This window comes from Drosophila miranda (assembly GCF_003369915.1).
Source record: "Drosophila miranda strain MSH22 chromosome Y unlocalized genomic scaffold, D.miranda_PacBio2.1 Contig_Y1_pilon, whole genome shotgun sequence".
Classification (NCBI taxonomy): Eukaryota; Metazoa; Arthropoda; class Insecta; order Diptera; family Drosophilidae; genus Drosophila; species Drosophila miranda.
In genome coordinates, this window is record NW_022881603.1 from 50,684,998 (window position 1) to 50,703,957 (window position 18,960).

The 18,960-nt window shown below is 44.9% G+C and overlaps 1 protein-coding gene across 1 annotated transcript; it reads right to left on the reverse strand.

Annotated features, from left to right (window-relative positions):
* Positions 1 to 2,480: 2,480 nt before the first annotated feature.
* LOC117192053 lies at positions 2,481 to 11,307 on the reverse strand. Its single transcript, XM_033396770.1, has 3 exons — positions 11,180 to 11,307; positions 10,723 to 11,137; positions 2,481 to 2,700 (listed from the first exon to the last, which is right to left on the reverse strand). Exons 1-2 carry the CDS (start codon positions 11,284 to 11,286, stop codon positions 10,933 to 10,935), a joined length of 312 nt encoding a protein of 103 aa, XP_033252661.1. The 5' UTR covers positions 11,287 to 11,307; the 3' UTR covers positions 2,481 to 2,700; positions 10,723 to 10,932.
* Positions 11,308 to 18,960: the final 7,653 nt, after the last annotated feature.

Here is an 18,960-nt window from a genome sequence, read left to right on the forward strand (position 1 = left end):
CTGAGGCTGACATCGCATTCCAAGCTGCTGAACGCGGTTATCAGTCGCCTGGGTGAGCAGCCGCTGGACGACTTCTGTGACCACCAGCGCTGCTTCCAGCTGCTGCTCGAGAGCGATCGTGTGGACATCAATGAGGCGGACAAGGCTGGCCTGGTGTCACTCTCCTATGCGGTCAAGTATCGCAACACAAAGGTGGCACAGGAGCTTCTACGGCAGGGAGCGTACATCGGGGCGAGAAGCGCGTTCGGAGATCTTCCCATACAGGAGATGGACCCGAAAGTGCTGGAGGAGCACTTCGATTCCTGCATCACCACCAACGGGGAGAAGCCCGGTGACCAGAGTTTCGAGATCATCATCAACTACAAGAATCTGATGAGACGCCAGCGAGAGCCCGGGCAGTCGGACAAGCGGAGCATTGGCCATCCTCACCAATTGGAGGACGAGATGACTCCAATCGCATACATCGCCGATTCCAAGGAGCTGCGTTACCTGCTGCAGCACCCGCTAATCTCGAGTTTCCTCTTCCTCAAGTGGCACCACCTCTCGGTGATCTTCTATCTGAACTTTCTACTTTACTCTCTCTTCACTGCCTCCATTATCACGCATACGCTCCTTAAGTTCCACGAAAGCGACCACACGGGCCTGACTGCCCTCTTCGGCCTGTTCTCTTGGATAGGGATTGTGTATCTCATGATCCGAGAGGAATGGAAGCCAGCTACGACAAGGAGACGCAGCGCATACTGGCCGTCTTCACCATTCTGCTGGTGTCCGTGGAGTTCTGCCTGCTGGTTGGCTCCCTGCCAGTACTCTCAATTTCGACGCACATGCTCATGCTGCGCGCCGTCTCCAGCAGCTTCATCAAGAGCTTTGCTCTCTACTCGATCTTTGTGCTTACGTTTAGTCTGTACTTCTACATACTGTTTGGCAAGCCCCAGGTGGATTCCTCCTCTCCGAAGGACAGCACGCCAGAGCCAGCAAAGGAGGGAGAAGATGATGGTCACTTCAACACATTCTCCGTGCCCATCGAGGCGCTCATCAAGACGATTGTGATGCTCACGGGAGAGTTTGATGCCGGTGACATAAAGTTTGACAGCGTCTACACTTACCTGATCTTCCTGCTCTTTGTTTTCTTCATGACCATTGTGCTGTTCAATCTCCTGAATGGTCTGGCTGTCAGCGATACTCAGGTGGGTTTATATTTCCTTTTCTTCCTCGGCTTTATCCAACTGTTTTCTCCCCTCTCTTTTCCCACAGGTCATCAAGGCCCAGATGGAACTGAACGGCGCCATTGTCCGCACCAATCTGCTGACCCGCTACGAGCAAGTTCTCACTGGCCGAGATGGACACGCTCAGACCTCATCGTCCCAGTTGAACAAAGGCAGTCGGTTCGCTCGAGGAAGACCTTTGCCCCTTGAATCAGCTCGTGTTGATTTTTCTGCCGTGCATTGCACTTTTGAGCTCAGGTCATAAACGAGAGTCACACACCACACACATGCACATTATTATCATTATCATCATTATGATAATGACTGTGAGCGAACGAATGCTGATGAAGCCTCATTGTCAATGTCGAAAGTTATGGGATTGGTTAAGGAAACCCAAGGTGGGATATGAAAAGTATTGCGTTCTGCTCTGGCATAGGATCCCAGCTTTAATATTAGGGGGATTCCCCTTCCAAGCAACGATGCGACAATCAACGGACATTGATTAACAACTGTATGTACATATGCATCTACAGTGGGTACACAGCAAGGCAGGCGCGATTAGATACAGGCCAGCGCCGAGCAGCGTAGACACCCAGTACCCTGCCACCCTCCGAGGGAAACAGAGAGCGATGAAGGGGGATCTGTGTGTGCGTATCCAATGAATTAATATTTCATTCTAGAACGCAGTTGTCTGCGTTAGTTGGGCACACACACACATAGTACATATATGCTGGCAGCGTTCCCATTCAATCTACTCGACGGCTGATGCACGCCAGTAGCCCCCGCTGGAAACTTCCGCAGATTCTGGAACGCAGAGGCTGCGGGCTATCGGCGACAGGGGAATACTACTAAGCAGAAAGAGAAGGCGAGTTCATATTATTGCCAATTTAATGGAAGAAAAATAAAGAGTGGAGGGGGCGATGCCAAAGGCATCTGTCTCGCTCTCTCGTGGGAATTGACTTTGAATTTCGAATATTTCGGTATCTATTTTCATTGCGGCCAAAAACGGAGAGACGATTCCGTGTATTGCGATGCCAGCATCAACGAAAATAGATGCCCAAATGGAAGTGCAAACATCTCTGAGGGGAGGGGTGGAGTGTCGGGCGTGTGGCCGTGTGTCTTCTGTCAGTGTGTGATTGGATACTGCTTGCTGCTTTCTGCTCGATGGCTGCCCCTAGATCACGAGGTGCAGGCGTATCTGGAACACCAGCTGCTCGACGGTCTTCTTCAGGAGCGCCGCCAGGGACAGGATGAATCCCAGGAGGCTGAGGGAGAACAGCCAGGGCGTGGGCATGAGGACGGCAAAGAAGACGAGCGTCTCGTCGCCCCGGGCATTGGCCATGCGCCACAGCAACTGGCGCTGGATGGTGCGCAGCTTGAACTTGCTGTTCCACAATCGGTAGCGCTTCGGGCCGACGGTTTCGTTGAAGCCCACGGTCTTCTCGACCAGCCAGAACACCGCGCAGCACAGCAGTTGCAGCACCAGCAGCACGACCTTGACCACATCTGTGGCACAGCATTGAATCTTCTTGGAGCCGGGGGTAAGTTATGTCCTGGGGGGAAGGGGAGTCTGGGCTGCTGCCGCTCACCCATCTGAATCCCCCAGCGGAGGGAAGGTGGGGGGTGAGCGTGACCTATTGGACCCATTGGGCGGGACAGCAGAGGTCTGGTGTGGATTTGGCCTAGGAAGGGCATCGCATTGAGTCCATTCTTGTCGGCGGAACCTTCGGGGGGACCTGCAGCCCCGGCTGCTGCTGCTGGTCGGTAAAGACGAAGGATCCCATGGATCCGCAAATACACCGCGAACGGGTGAATGGGGAACGTGGATTGTTAATAGTTGGATTCATCTTATTCCAGCACCTGTGAGGAAATATTCGTTCATGGGCTTTGTTTTGTATTTGTATTTTTATTTACTTTATGTTCCCTGTGCTTTCGATATTTGCTGCCGTTCTCTGTGTTGTGCCGCTCTCTCCAGATATTCGTACTGAATGATTTCCAGAGCCAGTTCTGAACGGCTCCAAGTGATAGTTCAGGGCCCACTTCGATGTAGTGTTTCGAATCACAGGTCAGGTGACGTACTTTCCCTGGGCAGAGCTGCGACTTGCAATAGTTGATCGGCTTTTTTGGTTTGGGATAGGACTTGCGATAAATACCATGCCACCATACTCCTTGGTGTGGCCGAAATGTTGGCTACCATTCTGGGATTAAGGAGTTAAGGGTTAAGGGTTAAGGAGAGTGTGGGAGGGGGGGGGGGGGGGGGGGGGGGTATATTTTTGCTTGGCTTTACATCTTCCTTAAGCTGCTGTTTTGTGTCACAGCCAACCTGTCATTTGTACATTGAATTGCTGCTCGAGAGGTCTCTTTGGAGTCCTCTGTTCCCCGTGTACAAATTTACATAAAATCACAGGAAGCACTTAGGATTAATAGGGGGCACTCATCCCCCTCTACTCCCTCTCCCCCTTTTGGTGGTGTCATGGGTTAAGCATTTGCTGTGTTCTGCATTCAATTTGTGGCTTGATTTCTTACCTTTTATGATGCGCTATACGGCTGTAATCCATGTAGGACATGCACTTTGTTTATCCATTCAAAGGGGCTAAAGAGGGTAGTCCTGTAATCCAAAAGGGCATCCAGTATATCCAGAGCGAAGGTTAATCCATTCGATGGAGCGCTCAAGCAGACCAGCCAGGCGGTTGACCAGAAGCTTAGCGAGGCTTAAAATTTCCAAGAGGCCGCCAGCTGGCAAGTGTCATTGCACAAGCCCAATTTTTTTATAGTCATCGCTGCACATGACTATCGCCTTCAAATACTCGGCCGGCACCCCAGTTTCCTCTGATAGTCTTAACATGGTCACTTTTTTTTCCTTAAAAACGGCAGCAATTTTTTGCATTGTCTTCGAATTCCTTGAAACCATACCTCTTATTGCTGTGTAATGTTGGTTCATTACGTTGTTTCCCAAGGTGTTCAACCTTCCAATCATTTTGCCGCATAGTTTGCACTTGCAGCCATGCACGGGGGGCGAAGCCTTAGGGGAAATCGGTGTTTTCAAATTGTCCTTTCCACTTTCAGTACTAAGAATGTCTTCAGTAAACATGTCTGGAGAATTTAGAAAATATTATATGTATTTTTTTTAAATTTTACTTTTTTACTTACTTAAGTCCGGATCCTCCCGAACCTCCTGCTCCTGCTTCTCCACGTGGTGCATTGGCTCAGACGAATCATATATTTCATCAGACATAGTACACTCCATAACATTGCCTGTATAATCAGAAATATTGTGAATATTGTCAAAAATGTTGTTAATATTCTCCTCAATATCGTGAGTTGTGGCCGACTCCTCCGTATGACCGTGCATATTGTTGTCAATATTCTCAATATCCTGAGTTGTGGCCGACTCCTCCGTATCACCGTGCATATTGTCAATATCCTCAATATCCTCAATATCCTGAGATCATCAGAACAGAAATATTCTGCACCGGAGTAACAGGCTCAGCATACTTCGCGTGCGTCGTCCCCGCTAAATGGAATACATTATTAGAAGAATATAATATAAATGTAACTAATTTACTTACCCTTACGTTGATGGTCCAGAAAAAAAAAGTACAAATTAATCACTCCTGCTGCACTTATGTCGCAAACTTGGGCCCCACCGAACGACAACGTCATGTTGGCAATTTCCTGTGCTTTCGGGCTTTGCACTTTCCGGCCTTGCAGATGGTCCCAGTATATCCCGCATAATACATTAACAAGGGCACTGTCCACACCGTCAATTCTTACACCTCCCAAATTAATGTACATCTTTGTCTAATTTTGTGTTTTTTTTTATGTTTTAAATAACGGGGCATGTATGGTTTTGGTATTTACTCATCGATAGTATTATAAGAAATACCAATGTACTCGATATGCCAACACACATTTATTCGAATACGACGATCAAGAAGGAAGAACGTTTACAGATATTTTGTTGCTAAACGATACGGACCGATAAATATCACATAATTCCGCGTCTAGTTTCCTGATTTTAACATGTATAAAAATAAAAATAAAATAATTGTAAGGCAACATATATTAACCCTAACCGATCGAGATATTATACTGCAATTAGTTTTATGCGATATTATACTGCGATATGATACTGCGATAGGTTTTATGCGATATTATACTGCGATAAGTCTGAGGCGAGTTATTCGACGATCGACAAAAATAGAGAAAAGAGTGAAATAAGTTAATAAGAGTAACCCAAGAACCGCGCCAAGATGGACAAAAAGATAGATTCAGAAATGCATAAATTGTCGTGTTTCGATGAGGACATAAAGATACTCAATCTGTTCGAGCCGTATCAGGACATAGAGGAAGATATGTTCGAGCCGTCGCAATTGTCGTGTTTCGATGAGGACATAAATGAACTTAATCTGTTGGAGCCGTCGCAATTGTCGTGTTTCGATGAGGACATAAATGAACTCAATCTGTTCGAGCCGTATCAGGACAAAGAGGCAGAGGAACATCTGCCGTGTGGACCGCTGGACCGGCTGGTTAGTACATTGCCTATGGATGTTGACGACGACGACACTGAAGGTGAGTAGATTGTGGCAATTACATTGGAGCAGGTGAATCAGACTTTTCTTCCTCCAGGTATCGTCGGTTACGATGATCTGGTCAACGATATTGGTCGCCTTCAAGCGAGCAATGAATTGCACAAAGGTACAGGCCCCCGAAAATCTGGTAACGGACGCATTGGAAGAACTGAAAATGCAAGGAAACATAATGAATGGACGCATTAACATGACTGTAAATTTACAGAAACTAAGCGACTCAGAATTTTCCATTTACATGGATGAGTATCACATGCCGTGGTACCAATATGCAAAAAAAGGACCGGTACAAAAATGGAAAATTCTTGCAGTCGCTGCAATCCCAATTAACGGGAATGAAATTCATTATTTGTATTTCCACATTTGTCCCGTTTCCAAAACATCTGCACTAGGCAGGAATGCGGTCAAGGAAGGACTCGATTTAGTATTGAGGGAGGTTGAGAGTGGGGGCTTGTCAAGTCAACTGTTGGCAGTTGGATCCGACCACTGCTTGGCAAATTTCATGCCGTGCAAAAGTGTAAGGGGAAAATTTCACATATTGTGGGGTCTGCCCCACCTCAAAAAGGTTATCCTAAAAAATGATATACATGAGGATGTGTTGTTGTCAAATATGTATATCAAGGAATACAGGAAAGAAAATTACAAGAGTATCCTACGAAGTCGGTAGAAAACTTGCCCGACTACCTAATGTCTGATAAAGTTAAAGAAATCATTAAAAATGAAATAATGAACTTATTACGCGCTGTTTGAAAAACATTTCGAATTTAGAAACGAACCAATATGTTTTAACAACATGAACAGCAATACCTTCGAGGAACGTGGCAAGCATTTATCAACAATTTTTATAAACATAATGAAAGTATCGTTTAAAGAAGATTTCAACAGAAACCCAGTATATTATGCTACAACTGTAGTGTTCATGGCTCTCCAAATAATGGACCAAAAAATTAAATTATTAAATAAGACGTTAGAAAATATTTTGTAGTATGTAGTATAATTATTTTAATTTTAATAATAATAACAATAATAATAATAATAATAATTTGTTTTTTATTTTATTTATTTTATGTAGTATGTATTATACATGTACTATACATAATTAATGTATTTTCAGCTGTAGAATGTAGAATATTTTCAGCCTGTACAAGATTTTCAGCTGTAGAATGTAGAATATTTCAGCCTGTACAAGATTTTCAGCTGTAGAAGCCTGTACAAGATTTTCAGCTGTAGAATGTAGAATATTTCCAGCCTGTACAAGATTTTCAGCTGTATAATGTGGAATATTTCAGCCTGTACATACTAAAGCAACATTAGCCGAAGAGCTACCTACAAAATAGAAGACGATGTTTCCTGATTCCCAATTCGTAGGCTATTGATAAACAATCAGTGGGGGAATATTCAAATTAGCCAGGTCTCATGTGTGATTAGCCGATTGCTCACACATTTCAAGCATCAAAGCAGACAGCAGACAGAACGGAACAGAACAAAACAGAACACAACAGAGCGGAGAAGACGTTGAGCTGACGGCTGGAGGGATCAGATCCCACAGAAGAAGCCGCCTTGAAATTTACGAAAAGAGCCGCCTATAAATCGCAAGATTTCAGCACTGCCCAGGGCTTTATCTAAAGCTCCATTCGGAACAGTATTCAAAGCATAAAGCGTAACCAATTGATTGCTAATTGATATTGATGTGTGGGGTAGCTTTCGGCTGCGGATGTGGCTGTGACTGTGGCTCTGACTGTGGCTCTGCCTCCAGCTGATGGCCAGCTCCATGGACAGACAGTCATTTGTGTGAAAATCATCGTAGCATGAAGCGTTGTCAAATACCGTTTGTTGCGGGGGTCGTTCCACTCTCATGCTTTTGTTTCGGCCATTTCAAGGTCTGTACAGAAACCGTCTGTTGGGTCAGACCTCCCTCCATTGCAGAGCTCTAACAATGCGGGTTCTGGCATCATTTTCATAGAAACGGCATTAGAAGTTACTCATACGAAGCGTGGGTTGGATAAGATTAACGAAAGCCCACATAGACATAGCTCATCCTCCCCATTCTCACTTGACTCTTTGCAGACAGCAGAATGAGCTCTAACAACTGCGGTTTCATCGATCCGCAGGGCCAGTTGAGCGCAGCCCTCGCTAATCGGGACATACGGGAATTCCACACTGCCCTGGACAGCGGTGCCCAGGCCAATCGCCAGGACGATCGAATGCCTCTCAGGTGGGCTCCTGCATTCAGCTGCTGCTCGAGTACGGAGCCTCTCCGAATTTGGTGGATCAGGGCGAGTTCACACCCCTCTACCATGTGCTGAAGAATAGAAAAATTGAGGCAGGCACTAAGCTGGAGCTGATCCATCGCATTCCAAGCTGCTGAACGCGGTTATCAGTCGCCTGGGTGAGCAGCCGCTGGACGACTTCAGTGACCACCAGCGCTGCTTCCAGCTGCTGCTCGAGAGCGATCGTGTGGACATCAATGAGGCGGACAAGGCTGGCCTGGTGCCACTCTCCTATGCGGTCAAGTATCGCAACACAAAGGTGGCACAGGAGCTTCTACGGCAGGGAGCGTACATCGGGGCGAGAAGCGCGTTCGGAGATCTTCCCATACAGGAGATGGACCCGAAAGTGCTGGAGGAGCACTTCGATTCCTGCATCACCACGAACGGGGAGAAGCCCGGTGACCAGAGTTTCGAGATCATCATCAACTACAAGAATCTGATGAGACGCCAGCGAGAGCCCGGGCAGTCGGACAAGCGGAGCATTGGCCTCCCAATTGGAGGACGAGATGACTCCAATCGCATACATCCTCTTCCTCTTTTTTCTCTTCCTCTTCCTCAAGTGGCACCGCCTCTCGGTGGGCTTCTATCTGAACTTTCTACTTTACTCTATCTTCACTGCCTCCATTATCACGCATACGCTCCTTAAGTTCCACGAAAGCGACCACACGGGCCTGACTGCCCTCTTCGGCCTGTTCTCTTGGATAGGGATTGTGTATCTCATGATCCGAGAGGTCATACAGCTTGCCATGTCGCCGCTGCTGTACTTCAGGTCCATCACGAACCTGATGGAGGTGGCTCTCATTGTCTTGTCGATCCTAACCTGCATGGAAGCCAGCTACGACAAGAAGACGCAGCGCATACTGGCCGTCTTCACCATTCTGCTGGTGTCCGTGGAGTTCTGCCTGCTGGTTGGCTCCCTGCCAGTACTCTCAATTTCGACGCACATGCTCATGCTGCGCGCCGTCTCCAGCAGCTTCATCATGAGCTTTGCTCTCTACTCGATCCATGTGCTTACGTTTAGTCTGTGCTTCTACATACTGTTTGGCAAGCCCCAGGTGGATTCCTCCTCTCCGAAGGACAGCACGCCAGAGCCAGCAAAGGAGGGAGAAGATGATGGTCACTTCAACACATTCTCCGTGCCCATCGAGGCGCTCATCAAGACGATTGTGATGCTCACGGGAGAATTTGATGCCGGTGACAAAGTTTGACAGCGTCTACACTTACCTGATCTTCCTGCTCTTTGTGTTCTTCATGACCATTGTGCTGTTCAATCTCCTGAACACTCAGGTGGGTTTATATTTCCTTTTCTTCCTCGGCGTTATCCAACTGTTTTCTCCCCTCTCTTTTCCCACAGGCCATCAAGGCCCAGGCGGAACTGAACGGCGCCATTGTCCGCACCAATCTGCTGACCCGCTACGAGCAAGTTCTCACTGGCCGAGATGGACACGCTCAGACCTCATCGTCCCAGTTGAACAAAGGCAGTCGGTTCGCTCGAGGAAGACCATGATCTAGTCACCGGTTCAATCGAAATTTTCTTCATGCTTTTCTTGAGTTTCACGCCCTCGTGGCTTTTCGCACACTTGGGACCCCACTAGGCAGAAAAGCGAAAGGAGAGAAAATCTTCACTGATGAATCGCCTGATCGGATCGGATGGGCTGTTATATACTCACAACACATACTCATTGGCCGCATTTGCGAATCGCTGGGCTGTGAACAAGCTTGAATTGAAAGAGTGTCGGCACTTCGGTGTGCCAAAGATACATATCTTTACCCCTTGAATCAGCTCGTGCGTTCTAGAACGCAGTTGCCTGCGTTAGTTGGGCACACACACACATAGTACATATATGCTGGCAGCGTTCCCATTCAATCTACTCGACGGCTGATGCACGCCAGTAGCCCCCGCTGGAAACTTCCGCAGATTCTGGAACGCAGAGGATGCGGGCTATCGGCGACAGGGGAATACTACTAAGCAGAAAGAGAAGGCGAGTTCATATTATTGCCAATTTAATGCAAGAAAAATAAAGAGAGTGGAGTGGGCGATGCCAAAGGCAGAAGAAAAAAAGGCCGTAAACCAAAAGGCCTGTCTCGCTCTCTCTCGTGGGAATTGACTTTGAATTTCGAATATTTCGGTATCTATTTTCATTGCGGCCAAAAACGGAGAGACGATTCCGTGTATTGCGATGCCAGCATCAACGAAAATAGATGCCCAAATGGAAGTGCAAACATCTCTGAGGGGAGGGGTGGAGTGTCGGGCGTGTGGCCGTGTGTGTTGTGTGATTGTCAGTGTGTCAGTGTGTGATTGGATACTGATTGCTGCTTTCTGCTCGATGGCTGCCCCTAGAGCACGAGGTGCAGGCGTATCTGGAACACCAGCTGCTCGACGGTCTTCTTAAGGAGCGCCGCCAGGGACAGGATGAATCCCATGAGGCTGAGGGAGAACAGCCAGGTCGTGGTCATGAGCACGGCAAAGAAGACGAGCGTCTCGTCACCCCGGGCATTGGCCATGCGCCACAGCAACTGGCGCTGGATGATGCGCAGCTTGAACTTGCTGTTCCACAATCGGTGGCGCTTCGAGCCGACGGTTTCGTTGAAGCCCACGGTCTTCTCGACCAGCCAGAACACCGCGCAGCACAGCAGTTGCAGCACCAGCAGCACGACATTGACCACAGCGGTCTCCAAGACGAGGTGGTACAAGGCCACCATGCGCTGACGGTGCTCCGGCTGCATTGTGGAGAGCACGACTGCGCCGAGGGACTCCAGCGGGGAGACCTTGGGGAAAGGGCCGTCGGAGAGCTCCTCCCACTCCGAGTCCGACTCGGTGCGCTCTATCGAGCTGAACTCGCTCTGGCTCTGACAGGTCTGGCTCTGTCAGGGGCACGACTCCTCCTCTTGGTCCTCCTCGGTGGGCATCGAGTAGTCGCCCTCGTAGTCGCCCTCGTAGCGGCAGTCGGAGTACTCTTCGTGGGGGTCGTCGTAGTAGTCTCCGCGGCTGTCCGGAGAAGCGCCGCCTGTCCAGAGGGAGCTCAACACGGGCGGTGGTCCCATCGAAGCCATCTGTGGCGCAGCATTGAATCTGCAGGGGAGCCGGGGGTAAGTTATGCCGGGGGTAAGTTACCCATCTGAATCCCCCATCGGAGGGAAGGTGGGGGGGTGAGCGTGACCTATTGGACCCATTGGGCGGGACAGCAGAGGACTGGTGTGGATTTGGCCTAGGAAGGTCATCGCATTGAGTCCATTCTTGTCGTCGGAACCTTCGGGGGGACCTGCAGCCCCGGCTGCTGCTGCTGCTGGTCGGTAAAGACGAAGGATCCCATGGATCCGAAAATACCCCGCGAGCGGGTGAATGGGGAACGTGGATTGTTAATAGTTGGATTCATCTTATTCCAGCACCTGTGAGGAAATATTCGTTCATGGGCTTTGTTTTGTATTTGTATTTTTATTTACTTTATGTTCCATGTGCTTTCGATATTTGCTGCCGTTCTCTGTGTTGTGCCGCTCTCTCCAGATATTCGTACTGAATGATTTCCAGAGCCAGTTCTGAACGGCTCCAAGTGATAGTTCAGGGCCCACTTCGATGTTGTGTTTCGAATCACAGGTCAGGTGACGTACTTTCCCTGGGCAGAGCTGCGACTTGCAATAGTTGATCGGCTTTGTTGGTTTGGGATAGGACTTGCGATAAATACCATGGCACCATACTCCTTGGTGTAGCCGAAATGTTGGCTACCATTCTGGGATTAAGGAGTTAAGGGTTAAGAGTTAAGGAGAGTGGTGAGGTGGAGGTGGGGGGGGGGGGGGGGGGGTATATTTTTGCTTGGCTTTACATCTTCCTTACATGCACTTAGGGGGCACTCATCCCCCTCTACTCCCTCTCCCCCTTTTGGTGGTGTCATGGGTTAAGCATTTGCTGTGTTCGGCATTCAATTTGTGGCTTGATTTCTTACCTTTTATGATGCGCTATACGGCTGTTATCCATGTAGGACATGCACTTTGTTTATCCATTCAAAGGCGCTAAAGAGGGTAGTCCTGTAATCCAAAAGGGCATCCAGTATATCCAGAGCGAAGGTTAATCCATTCGATGGAGCACTCAAGCAGACCAGCCAGGCGGTTGACCAGAAGCTTAACGAGGCTTAAAATTTCCAAGAGGTCGCCAGCCGGCAAGTGTCATTGCAGTCCCTCCAGTCCAGTTTTTTCCCAAACTGTGCGACGTGAATAACTTTGATGATTTTTTGGCCCAAAGGCGCCCACACAATATAAATACTCCTTCCTTTTTTGTCAATAAGTTTATTTTCAGTCGTTACATTTACGAATAACAGGCGAGTTTTTCTACTCAAATCAAATATTAAAATTAAAAAACGAAACAGTTATTGGTTGATGTCCTTCAGTTTCTCTGGATCAGTCTACTCAAGCCAAATCAAATATTAAAATTAAAAATCGAAGCAGTTATTGGTTGATGTCCTTCAGCTTCTCTGCATCCGTCTTGGCGGCCCACAAGCGGCACCCAATTTTTTTATAATCATCGCTGCACATGACTATCGCCCTCAAATACTCGGCCGGCACCCCAGTTTCCTATGATAGTCTTAAAATGGTCACTTTTTTTTCCTTAAAAACGGCAGCAATTTTTTGCATTGTCTTCGAAATCCTTGAAACCATACCTCTTATTGCTGTGTAATGTTGGTTCATTACGTGGTTTCCCAAGGTGCTCAACCTTCCAATCATTTTGCCGCATAGTTTGCACTTGCTGCCATGCACGGGGGGCGAAGCCTTAGGGGAAATCGCTGTTTTCAAATTGTCCTTTCCACTTTCAGTACTAAGAATTTCTTCAGTAAACATGTCTGGAGAATTAAGAAGTTATATGTATTTTTTTTAAATTTTACTTATTTACTTACTTAAGTCCGGATCCTCCCGAACCTCCTGCCCCTGCTTCTCCTCCACGTGGTGCACTGGCTCAGACGAATCATATATTTCATCAGAAATAGTACACTCCATATCATTGACTGTATAATCAGAAATACTGTGAATATTGTCAGAAATATTGTCAATATTCTCCTCAATATCCGACTCCTCCGTATGACCGTGCATATTGTTGTCAATATCCTCAATATCCTGAGTTGTGGCCGACTCCTCCGTATCACCGTGCATATTGTCAATATCCTCAAAATCGTGAGTTGTGGCCGACTCCTCCGTATGACCGTTCATATTGTTGTCAATATACTCAATATCCTGAGTTGTGGCCGACTCCTCCGTATCACCGTTCATATTGTTGTCAATATCCTCAATATCCTGAGATATCATCAGAACAGAAATATTCTGCACCGGAGTAACAGGCTCAGCATACTTCGCGTGCGTTGTCCCCGCTGAATGGAATTCATTATTAGAAGAATATAATATAAATGTAACTAATTTACTTACCCTTACGTTGATGGTCCAGAAAAAAAATTCCAAATTAATCACTCCTGCTGCACTTATGTCGCAAACTTGAGCTCCACCGAACGACAACGTCATGTTGGCAATTTCCTGTGCTTTGCACTTTCCGGCCTTGCAGATGGTCCCAGTATCCCGCATAATACATTAACAAGGGCACTGTCCACCCCGTCAATTCTTACACCTCCCAAATTAATGTACATCTTTGTCTTATTTTGTGTTCTTTATTTATGTTTTAAATAACGGGGCATGTATGGTTTTGGTATTTACTCATCGATAGTATTATAAGAAATACCAATGTACTCGATATGCCAACACACATTTATTCGAATACGACGATCAAGAAGGAAGAACGTTTACAGATATTTTGTTGCTATACGATACGGACCGATAAATATCACATAATTCCGCGTCTAGTTTCCTGATTTCAACATGTATAAAAATAAAAATAAAATAATTGTAAGGCAACATATATTAACCCTAACCGATCGAGATATTATACTGCAATTAGTTTTATGCGATATTATACTGCGATATGATACTGCGATAGGTTTGATGCGATGTTATACTGCGATAAGTCTGAGGCGAGTTATTCGACGATCGACAAAAATAGAAAAAAGAGTGAAATAAGTTAATAAGAGTAACCCAAGAACCGCGCCAAGATGGATAAAAAGATAGATTCAGAAATGCATAAATTGTCGTGTTTCGATGGGGACATAAAGGAACTCAATCTGTTCGAGCCGTATCAGGACATAGAGGAAGATATGTTCGAGCCTTCGCAATTGTCGTGTTTCGATGAGGACATAAATGAACTCAATATGTTGGAGCCGTCGCAATTGTCGTGTTTCGATGAGGACATAAATGAACTCAATCTGTTCGAGCCGTATCAGGACAAAGAGGCAGAGGAACATCTGCCGTGTGGACCGCTGGACCGGCTGGTTAGTACATTGCCTATGGATGTTGACGACGACGACACTGAAGGTGAGTAGATTGTGGCAATTACATTGGAGCAGGTGAATCAGACTTTTCTTCCTCCAGGTATCGTCGGTAACGATGATCTGGTCAACGATATTGGTCGCCTTCAAGCGAGCAATGAATTGCACAAAGGTACAGGCCCCCGAAATTCTGGTAACGGACGCATTGGAAGAACTGAAAATGCAAGGAAACATAATGAATGGACGCATTAACATGACTGTAAATTAACAGAAACTAAGCGACTCAGAATTTTCCATTTACATGGATGAGTATCACATGCCGTGGTACCAATATGCAAAAAAAGGACCGGTACATAAATGGAAAATTCTTGCAGTCGCTGCAATCCCAATTAACGGGAATGAAATTCATTATTTGTATTTCCACATTTGTCCCGTTTCCAAAACATCTGCACTAGGCAGGAATGCGGTCAAGGAAGGACTCGATTTAGTATTGAGGGAGGTTGAGAGTGGGGGCTTGTCAAGTCAACTGTTGGCAGTTGGATCCGACCCCTGCTTGGCAAATTTCATGCCGTGCAAAAGTGTAAGGGGAAAATTCCCCATATTGTGGGATCTGCCCCACCTCAAAAAGGTTATCCTAAAAAATGATATACATGAGGATGTGTTGTTGTCAAATATGTATGTCAAGGAATACAGGAAAGAAAATTACAAGAGTATCTTTGAGGCTACGAAGTCGGTAGACAACTTGCCCGACTACCTAATGTCTGATAAAGTTAAAGAAATCATTAAAAATGAAATAATGAACTTACTACGCGCTGTTGAAAAACATTTCGAATTTAGAAACGAACCAATATGTTTTAACAACATGAACAGCAATACCTTCGAGGAACGTGGCAAGCATTTATCAACAATTTTTATAAACATAATGAAAGTATCGTTTAAAGAAGATTTCAACAGAAACCCAGTATATTATGCTACAACTGTAGTGTTCATGGCTCTCCAAATAATGGACCAAAAAATTAAATTATTAAATAAGACGTTAGAAAATATTTTGTAGTATGTAGTATAATTATATTAATTTTAATAATAATAACAATAATAATAATAATAATAATTTGTTTTTTATTTTATTTATTTTATGTAGTATGTATTATACATGTACTATACATAATTAATGTATTTTCAGCTGTAGAATGTAGAATATTTTCAGCCTGTACAAGATTTTCAGCTGTAGAATGTAGAATATTTCAGCCTGTACAAGATTTTCAGCTGTAGAAGCCTGTACAAGATTTTCAGCTGTAGAATGTAGAATATTTTCAGCCTGTACAAGATTTTCAGCTGTAGAATGTAGAATATTTCAGCCTGTACAAGATTTTCAGCTGTAGAAGCCTGTACAAGATTTTCAGCTGTAGAATGTAGAATATTTTCAGCCTGAACAAGATTTTCAGCTGTAGAATGTAGAATATTTCAGCCTGTACAAGATTTTCAGCTGTAGAAGCCTGTACAAGATTATTAGCTGTAGTTTTCAATTTTTGTTTGTTGTTTGATTGATTTTTGAATTGATTGTTGTTGTTTGATTGATTTTGTTGTTCTGAAGGCTTAATCCACCGGTGACCAGGGACGCAGGATGGCTCTAAGCTATAGTATTTATTGTACGAGTAATAATCAACTAGCATAGCACTAGCATTTAACCCGTATTCAGAGCAGACTGAAGTTTAAGTTAGTCTGAAATTGTTTTTATTAACATACGAATAATGAAATTGAAAAAAACCCTTAATAATTTGTTGTCAGTAAGTAAGTAGTATATAATGGTTATATAGACAGTAAATATTGTATAAACGAATATCTTTACTGTATGTACCATTTTTTACCAGAGTAAATATTTTGTAATTGCAAATGTTAGATTTATGCATTCTTGAATTTTCATTTCTTTTGCTTTTCGTTATAATAGTTTTTTATCTTTAATTGGTTTTCTGTTTTCGTTATGTTTTTTTTTGCATTTGATATGATTCGGTTCAAAATGTGTGTGTTGTTTACGCACATATTATGGTTAATGGTTCTTAATCTTGTTCGTTACTCTTTTATTACCCTTTTTGTATATCTTTTGTCTTATAAATTAATCTTTAGCTAAGCTGAGGAGCGTAGCGTATCGGATCAAATCAATCAAAAGTTGATGGGTCTAAGGGGCTAGCTAACGAGGCAGTCAATGGCAATGGCAATGGAAATCCAAATGGAAATTTATGCAAACCATGCGGCAAAACTAAAAAAAAAAACTAAACTAAAAACGCAGAATCATAGACGAGGGGGAACGTTGTGAGTTGCTGCGGACACCGCAACTCTACAGTTATACCCGATTTTAGGTCAGTATGGATCTCCTCCGGCAGACGCCTCTACAGAAAATCAGTCTGAGCGTGACGTCGGGCGCTGCGTAGCCACTGCAAATTGATTTGTTCCTTTTGGCTATAAAAATTATCTGATCTAAACCAGATTCAGCAATCTGATAGATATGGTCGTTATCTATGATTCTGCGTTTTTAGTTTTCTCGAATGTGCAATATTGTGGATGGAACAGATTTTCGTCCTTTGTGGGGGCGGAAGGCGGTGGGGCGAAATTCTGAGATATACGTTTTATAGTGAGATCTAACAGAATTGCGGATACCAAATTTGGTTACTCTAGCCTTAATAGTCTCTGAGATTTAAGGATGCCCCAGATTTTTGTCCTTTGCGGGGGCGGAAGGGGGTGTGGCGAAATTTTGACACAAAACGTCAAGGTCCGATATCACAGGAGTTTGGATACCAAATTTGGTTGCTCTAGCTCTTATGGGTTCTGAGATCCTTGAGCTCATATTTTGCAATTGGCAAAACCGACCATGAAACCTGTGTGTTAGAGAGAGACAGAGCGAGAAAGAATGAAATTGTTTTCTTGATTCTGGCTATAATAATTATACGATCTGGTTCATATTTTGCACTCTAGAACATATAGTCATCTTCTACGATTCTGCGTTTTTGGTTTTCTCGTATCTTTAAAATTGTGGATGCCACAGATTTTCGTCCTTTGTGAGGGCGGATGTGGGCGGGGCGAAGTTTTGAAATATTCTTGTAGCAGTGACATATCACAGAAGTCTGGATCCAAACCATCGTTGCTCTAGCTCCTATAGTCTTTGAGCATTAGGCGCTGAGGGGGACGGACAGACGGACGGACGAACAGACAGACAGGGCTCAATCGACTCGGCTATTGATGCTGATCAAGAATATATATACTTTATATTTATACACTCAAACTGTGACATCATCGCCAGAACGAACGAGAGTTTTTGAAAAACGATTTTCGAATGTGGGCCGGCAATGGTCACGATCACTTTTTTGATGCCCTAAAAGGAAACGCCGAAGGTGGCTCGTTTTCTCAAGTGTCTATTGTTTCTTTCAAGAAAAGAAAATAAATAAGAAATAAACGAAATAATCGTGCCTGACCGTCAGTCGATCCCCTCAGATAGTGTGCAACAGCAGTAAACGGAGTCCAGTTCCATGTTTACCCAATCGGGTTCGGGAGTAATCCAAGCCTCGCTTCATTTGCATGGACTTTTGGCGTGGAGTGCTTCCGTCCTCACATACCACATTACACATGTACCGAGAGCTGAATTTGCATTTCTTATTACCAATTACAATTAAATAATCCATCGATTAGGCGATATGTGGAGAGTCGAGCGACCAGGTCTCAGTTTCCCTCCCTCCCCATATACGACTACTACCTAAATCGTTGGCTGGATTCATTCGTTTGCCGATCTGGCTCCGCCCACAAAGCTTTTGTTTATTCGTTTTCTACTTTAAGCGGGACACAAGGGCGTAGTCCCAAAAGGGGTGCTAAATCAAAGTGATCTTTAATTAATTTTTTTTTGAAAATCTTGCCATTTTCAGGGCTTTTGGAAGTTCCGGGGAGAATCGTGAAAGTCCCAGTACTGCCGCCTCGTCTGGGCTTAATTAAATTATTCGAAATTATCGAAACGTGCGGGGCACTGACTGACATCCCCCCCAATTCTCCCACTCCACACACACCCCCCTCAAATCTTTTGTTGTGTGTTGTACGAGTACATGATGTAGGCCAGCCAATTGTTTATGAAGTGCACAGCGAGTACGAGTAGTACATATGTATATACCCAATATAGAGCATGTATGTAAGATTAATAATAATGTATCGTTTATTAATAGTGTTTTTCGAAAAAGAGTACAAAGTGTATGATTTAAGATGTGCAATTAATGAGTCTGTTCTTCCGACTTTTTGTTCAACTTTCTGCTTCTACTTCCAACACCCGACTCCCGTATCGATAACCCCTTATCGGTTAGGTCTTTTAAAAATCGGTTAAGTCTGGTTATATCGGTTAGGTCTTATCGATGGTATCTTAAGTTCAAATGTTAATTTAGCTGGGATAGTGCTAACTGCTTGATACACTGTCCTTTACATTCGGCCCTCCTGCTCATCTTCATCTGTCCCAGATGATAATATATCATCGTTCTCTGAGACAAAACGCCATAGCTTCATATTGTCA